General features: G+C 32.3%; 1 protein-coding gene across 1 annotated transcript; it reads right to left on the reverse strand.

The window, feature by feature from the left end:
• Nucleotides 1–96: 96 nt before the first annotated feature.
• On the reverse strand, nt 97–1,756 carry LOC133694988 (transcription factor MYB44-like). Its single transcript, XM_062116708.1, has one exon. The coding sequence runs from the start codon at nt 1,579–1,581 to the stop codon at nt 526–528; it is 1,056 nt and encodes a 351-aa protein (XP_061972692.1). The 5' UTR covers nt 1,582–1,756; the 3' UTR covers nt 97–525.
• Between the last annotated feature and the right edge of the window lie 5,341 nt (nt 1,757–7,097).

A 7,097-nucleotide genomic window follows, 5' to 3' on the forward strand; every position in this document is an offset into this window, starting at 1 on the left:
TTTTCTAATAAATTATTTTCATCTTATTTTTCATAACATAAAACATTAAAAACAAAAAAGATAACTCTTTTCTAGTAAACAAAATGGGGCTTGAAATTAGGGAAAAAATAAAATAGACAGCCACACGATTCATAATAAAATAAAAAAATAAAAACCAGTTGAGAGTTGAGACATTAAGACCAAGCTTAGAATAAATCTTAGAATGACCTCTCTTTTTTTTGGTGTTCTTGTTGCAAGTTTTTCAGTTCCCTCATCAAAACAACAATCCAGTTTACACAAATGTCTCAATTTTTACCATTTCTTCTCTCTCTCTCAACTCTCAATGCATTCTCTCAACATCATTTTGCACCTTTTACCCTCTCTCTCTCTCTCTCTCTCTCTCTCTCTCACGCGCACACTCTGTACAATCCCAAAATTATTCCCTAACAAAAAGAGAAAGAACAAAAGCCCAGTTCTCTCTCTCTCTCTCCCTACACTCTACTCTGTCCACATTTCTCACCTTTTTTTTAAGCTCATAATTTTTCATTACTCAATCTTACCAACTCCAACCCTATTCACTGCAACATTCCTAAACCCCCCTCCACTCATACCCTGATAACACATGCCCCCACCACTCTGTTCCATCATATAATTCCTCACTTCCCTCCTTATCATCTCTTGCATCACCGTCATTAGCTCCCTGCTCAACCCAACATAACCGCATCCGGGCCGTCCAGTCGTACTAGCCACTCCCGGGGTGGTCACCTGGGCTGGGTCCGCTGCCACCAAAAAGGATGTCACTGTATTGGGTTTTGGCTCCTGAGTTGACCCGGCGACTCGCTCCTGAGTTGGACCGGCGACTCGCTCTTGAGTTGGACCGGCGACTCGCTCCTGAGTTGGCTCGACGACTCGGTTGGGCAACTTGGTTGCTGGATCAGCCCCGGGTAGAGATAAACTCAGTAAGGTAGGTGGGTCGTCGTCGTTGTTGTCAGGTGATGATGCCGCTTCAACCGGAGGCAAAACCCCTCCGGTTCGGGCAACGGGGCGGTATATATTATGATTATGAGCAGATGATAAACCGGGCGGGCTCGAGTCGCTGACGTCAGATCCAGAGGGGCTGCCCGGGCTCATGTAGAGCCCCGTAGAGATAGGCACACCAGAACCTGCGCTGACCGATCTCTTGGAGGGCTGAGTATCATCAACATCCAAATTACCATCATACCCCTCGAGATTGGAGTTATTACCGTCATCTGTCATAGAAGAGCACTTCCGTTTGAGAGTGGAGTTCCAGTGGTTTTTAATGGCGTTGTCGGTGCGTCCGTTGAGGAGACGGGCAATTGTAGCCCATTTGTTGCCAAAACGAGCGTGGGCTCGGATGATCCTGTCGTCTTCTTCGGGAGTGAAGGCACGGTGCTCGACCTGAGGTGAGAGCTGGTTGCACCAACGGAGCCTGCATGATTTACCTGATCGACCGGGGATTGACTTGCTTATTAGCGACCAGTTCCTCGGACCATGTCTTTGAACTAGCTTTTTCAGCGCCTCATCTTCTTCTGGACTCCATGGCCCCTTGATCCTATCCATTTCCTTTCTCGTAGTAGCCATATCTTCTCAATCCCAGTCTCAATTAAAAATATATATAAATGATTTAATTTCGGTCAGATAGAAGATGAGCGTATTTTGTTTTTCTTTGTTCCTTTTCTCTTTACTGTCAACAGGAAGGAGATGAGACCAGAGAAGGTCGCAAACAGGGAGGAGGGCGGTGAAGGGTGATTTATGGAAGATTATATATATATATTAAAAAAAAAAAAAAGGGAGTGAAGCGGGTGACCGGGAGAGGCGGTTAGAGGTAGGCGTTATGGGCATCGAACTGAAGGCTCAAGGCAGGCGGTTGGGTTTTCGGGACACAGCTGGCGAGGGACACGCGTCATGCTTGAGCAGCACTGATTTTGCATAACTCGCTCCCTTAATTTATTTACTTTAGAGATGAGTGTCTTGTTGAGGAGCGTCCGCCCCACTCTCTTGAAAGCTGTGGCTGAGAGTGATTTGGAGCGGTTGATAATCATCTTGTTTGGAGCGTCTGATTTCGATCTTGATTTTTGAATGTTTTATGTACGAAGTGCTGCCTTGTTTTGCCTCTGAGTTAGGATAAGGGTGCAATCATTTCGAAGAGGATTAAATTTCCATAATTACACCTTCCTTACTGCTTCGAAACTTGTACTTTTTTATTTTTATTTTAAAAATATATTTAAATAATATTTTTTATTTTTAAAAAATTATTTTTAATATTAACACATTAAAATAATTTTAAAAAATAAAAATAAAATCAAATATAGTCTTTAACTGTCCCAAGAAGAAATTTTGGAAAGAAAACAAAAATCAAATATATCTTAAGATAAAGATGGCAACGGTTGGTTGGGCAAGGTTTTATGACTCTCTCTCTCTCTCTCTCTCTCTCTCTCTCGTTGACTGAGGACTGCCAGCCTGTATACCATTTTTGCGCGGGGTTTCTTACAATTTTCTTCTTAAAAAGGAAAGGTTTCACGGAAATTGCTGACGTGGCGGGAACGACAAGTGTGGTCGCCGAATCACAGCCTGGAAACCTGCCACCGACACTTGCCGGTCCCTATCCGTTCTAGGCTACCAATCCTAACCTGTACGGAACCGGTTTTCCAGAAATTGCCTTAAAATGCACATGCTCCCTTGTCCAGGAACTTTCCCTTCATTAACAATGCCCCGTGTTCTTAAACCAAATTAATTAATACTAGAACTTGTATAGCATGAAAGATTGAGAATAGTTGTAATTAATTAACTAATTACAGTTGTTTAATGATGATATATTGATTGATTAGGCATTCTTTGAAATTGCCAACAATTTTTACAATATTATTGAAATTGATGTTGTTCTCAGTTTGTTTTCTTACATGTAATTTATTTCGAAGTTATCATTTTATTTTACTAAGAAAACAGTGGTAATAATAATTTAATATCAATTTTTAATTAGTATTATGTTTTTTAATAACTAATTTGTGTGAGTGTTTAGCTAGCTTTGTTGTTGCTTGTATAGGTTTTACAGGTGATGTGTTATTTGTATTGGAAGAGGTTCTTTTATTATAACACATTTCTAGTATTGAATACAATGGTAATAAATGCATAGCCTAAGTTGAATTGAAATTCTTTTTTTCTCATGATCTTTTGCTAAAACATTGCATAATCAAGGTAGTATTATCGTCGTATTATTATAATTGCATGCTGGTTTTGTAAAGCCTTTTGAATTGAAAATGAAATTATCAATTAGGTTGTGTGTTGAATGAAATAATGTTTCTTTTTTTAAAATGCTTTTATGGAGTATCTTTGTCTATTTTGTCAATTATTTAATAAACTAAAGTGTTACACAACATGCATTTTATATTATTTAGTTTTTCTTATTATTTATAATAAGTATTTAGTGTTTGTGTTAACAATGAATTTTGCATATAAACATGATATCACTGGTTATTTTCTTCGTTAAATGTTTTAAAAGATACAATGAAAGATTCTGAATCTATGGATAAGGTTGCTTGGACAGAAAATGTTGCATATACCTTGTGGCATATGCATTAAGGCCACTGACTTGAGAATAAGACCTAATAATCATTTCGATAAAACGGGTTGGAAATTTCTTATAACATCATTCAAAGAACAAATTGGTCATGCATTCACCCAAACATAACTAAAAAACAAATGGGATGGATGCAAAAAAAATTAAAGGATATGGACAAAGCTTATTTCTGAAACTAGTATGGGATGACGTAGTGAATTAGAAACAATCTTGGCTAATGATGAGTGGTGAAAAGAAAAAATTCAGGTTATTTTTTATGATCTTAACTATTTCATTTGTTGTTGTCATGTTTCTTAAATTTCTTTACTATTTAATGTTGAATTAATTATGTGTAATTCTTTTATTTAGAAAATAAAAGAAATAAAAAAAATTCAGACATGATAGTATTAAATCGTTTTTTAAGTTCAAATTTGACTAAATGTACTTCAACATTGTTGTTACTAAAGAGTATGCGTAGGCACCATCATCATGAGTTCTTAATGGCAATGATGATGTTGATGCTGATATTAACAATGCTAAGACTGATGAGGCTGATTTGGAAGAAGATAGCGATGATTCAGAGAAAGATGGGATTCTAAATTTTGAGAATGACATTTCTCAAATGATTAGTCTAGTTAATATATCGAGCAACAACAACATAAGAAACAGTGTCAAGAGAGAGAGAAAAAAGAGATCATTTAAAGGTTCGAGGTGGAAAGAAAAAGATTTTTGGAGTTGGCTTACAACTACTGTCAAGATGGGATCAACAAGTTGAGAGCATGCCGACCAATAGTGATTCCACATCTTTGCATATGGATCGGAAATGGTGTAGTATCTCAAAGGTTATGGGTGAGCTCCACTCAATTCCAGGAGTCACAATTCAAGATGATTTTCATGACTTCACTATTTAGTATCTTAATTTAGAAGGAGGAGATAAATATGGTTTAGTATAGGAAATCTTGAAAACAAGTTAAAATGGTTGCAGAAAATGTATGAACAAAGTAAACATACTTAGCTGACATAGTATGCTTTTTTTTTTCCCTAATGCATTAATTTATTTATTCTTTTACAATGTTAGCTAAATTAAATGTGTTATGTTATTTAACATGCTTGATACTTTATTTATACATGTTTACACTTGCATAATATTGAGCTGGCAGTTTTGAAAAAATTAGTTTTCATTTGATGCATCCTTGAAGTTAGTCTTCATTCATTTTATTTTCAACATTTGAACTTGTCAGTTGTGGGCATATCCATTTTGGTTGGTTTTCATCGCATTATTTTTTTATTTAAATGTTACTGAAGTTATGAACTTGTTAAGTGAGTTATTTGATTATTGGATTGCTTGTGCTTATTTGTATTATGAAACTGAAAAATAAACAAAATAAATTTTAAAATAAAAATATAAATTTTAAAAATTTAAAAAGTGACCATATTTTTTTTTTTTGTGTTTTATATTTCAGTTCTTACACTCTTAGTTTGGTTTTTTTACTATAATTTCAAACTATTATCTTTATCTAATTAGATCATAAAAGAATTCAATTAAAAAAATTAAAGACAAAAAAAAAATGATGGAGCTTCACAGAAGTACAAATGTTTTAGTGCAGTTGGGTAATTAGTTTGCATTTATCCATTCATTGAACGGACTCTTTTTCCCCATTTCGTAGAAAAAGAGAGGTTGTAAGTTGGCTGGAAGGATCAATTACGCAAAATTATCAACTCATTGATATCAATAGAATAATGTACAATCCAATTAAGTGCTTGTATATACCTCAACTCTCAATAGGAAATTTTAGATTGTCTTGTGTTAATTTATATTTTTGTGACATGTGTTGATTTAATTTTAAATTTTAAACAAATAAATTTAAATTTTTAGCAAACACACAACCATACGTTCTTAGTATTTTAAACTAGTATTTTGAAGTGTGAATTTTTAAAAATATATGAAGCTATATAATTTCTTTTTTCTTAAAATCTATTTTTAATTTAGATTAGTCTATAAACCGAATTGAAAATGTCATTAATTATTGAATAAAGAAATTATTTATTTAAATCGTGTAAATATTAAAATTACAATTTAAAAGTATTTATGCTAAACTCAATTAAAATGGAATGTCAATTATTTTTTTGTTCAATTGCTCATTCCCGATCCTTAAAACTGCATGTCATGTCATCTATGGTAAACTAGTACAGCTTAAATCTAAGAGTTGATTTTTTTTTAAATTGACACAGTTTTAAGAAAGTTTTAGGGGAATAATATAATTTAGAGAATTTTTAAGAAAATAACACAGTTTAACAAAAATATTATTGTTTTTATTATAGAATTGCTGTTCTGAATCACAATTTTAATAAAAATTGCAATGTATAATCACAAGTTTATTATATCCACAATGTAGAATAGCAGTCACTTCTCTATATATATATATATATATATATATATATATATATATATATAAACCTAAGAATCGCAAAACCCTCGCCCAAATCAGCTTTTAATTTTTCACCAAAACACTATAATCATCTCCCTCTTATATTTGATAATTAATATTTTATTGAATTTGAGATAGACCTTGAACATTGTAATTATATATATATATATATATATATATATATAGAATAAGATAATATACCGAATCTTTACGTTCACTTGTAAAATAATAGATGCACGTACCTTACCATTAATCTGCTAACAAGGTTTTAATTAGCTTAATTACTATTGTCAGAATTGTTTATGTTGCCACAACTGCTTATGGGTATGTGTCAAATTAAGGAATATTAAATGACAACTTTAATTAATAGTGAAAAAAAAAAAACAGCTTTCAAATCACGAAAGAAATGGTAGGACGAATGTTATTAATGTATGCAATTAATATAATGTATGCTATTAATTATAAATAAAAACCAAGTAGTAAAATTAACAACATTTAATTTTGTCATGCACCAATCCATAAAATCCCATTTAAATGTTTTTAATTGTCGGTCGTATTTCTTTTTAAAAAATGCACGTGCTTAGATTACAAAAACTTAAATGACAATTTCTTTCATTTAAAAAGTATAATTACAACATTTAATGATTTTGATCAAAACTAATTTCTGTATTAAATATATTTTATATATTAAAATAATCAAACACCTTATATGAGAGAGCTTATTATATTTTACTTGATTTTTCATTCTTTTTTAATTAGTACTCCAACTTTTTCGTATATGTTTCATCATTGTTACAAAATAAAACATGAAAAGCATCTTTAAGGCATAATTCAGATTGTGAAAAATATCTTTAACTATATTATCTATGTCATGCATCGAAATAACAATAAATAAATAAATAAAAGCACCTTAATTGAATTATTTTGATGATGTAATTGAAAGAATGGTGAATTATAAGGCATCTAATATTTAAAAGAATCTATTGAAAGAAAGTGAAGAAATATAATTTCAAATCTATAATTATCTTTGAAAAAAAAAGTAAAACAACCAATCATAAATAGATAATTTCATATTCAATAACACGGTATTTTAGAAAATTTAAAAGAAAGGA

Source organism: Populus nigra, chromosome 5, assembly GCF_951802175.1.
Source record: "Populus nigra chromosome 5, ddPopNigr1.1, whole genome shotgun sequence".
Lineage (NCBI taxonomy): Eukaryota > Viridiplantae > Streptophyta > Magnoliopsida > Malpighiales > Salicaceae > Populus > Populus nigra.

Bases quoted from the DNA above. Each gene is read 5' to 3' on its own strand.
- LOC133694988 (XM_062116708.1), bottom strand. From the start codon at position 1,581: ATGGCTACTACGAGAAAGGAAATGGATAGGATCAAGGGGCCATGGAGT.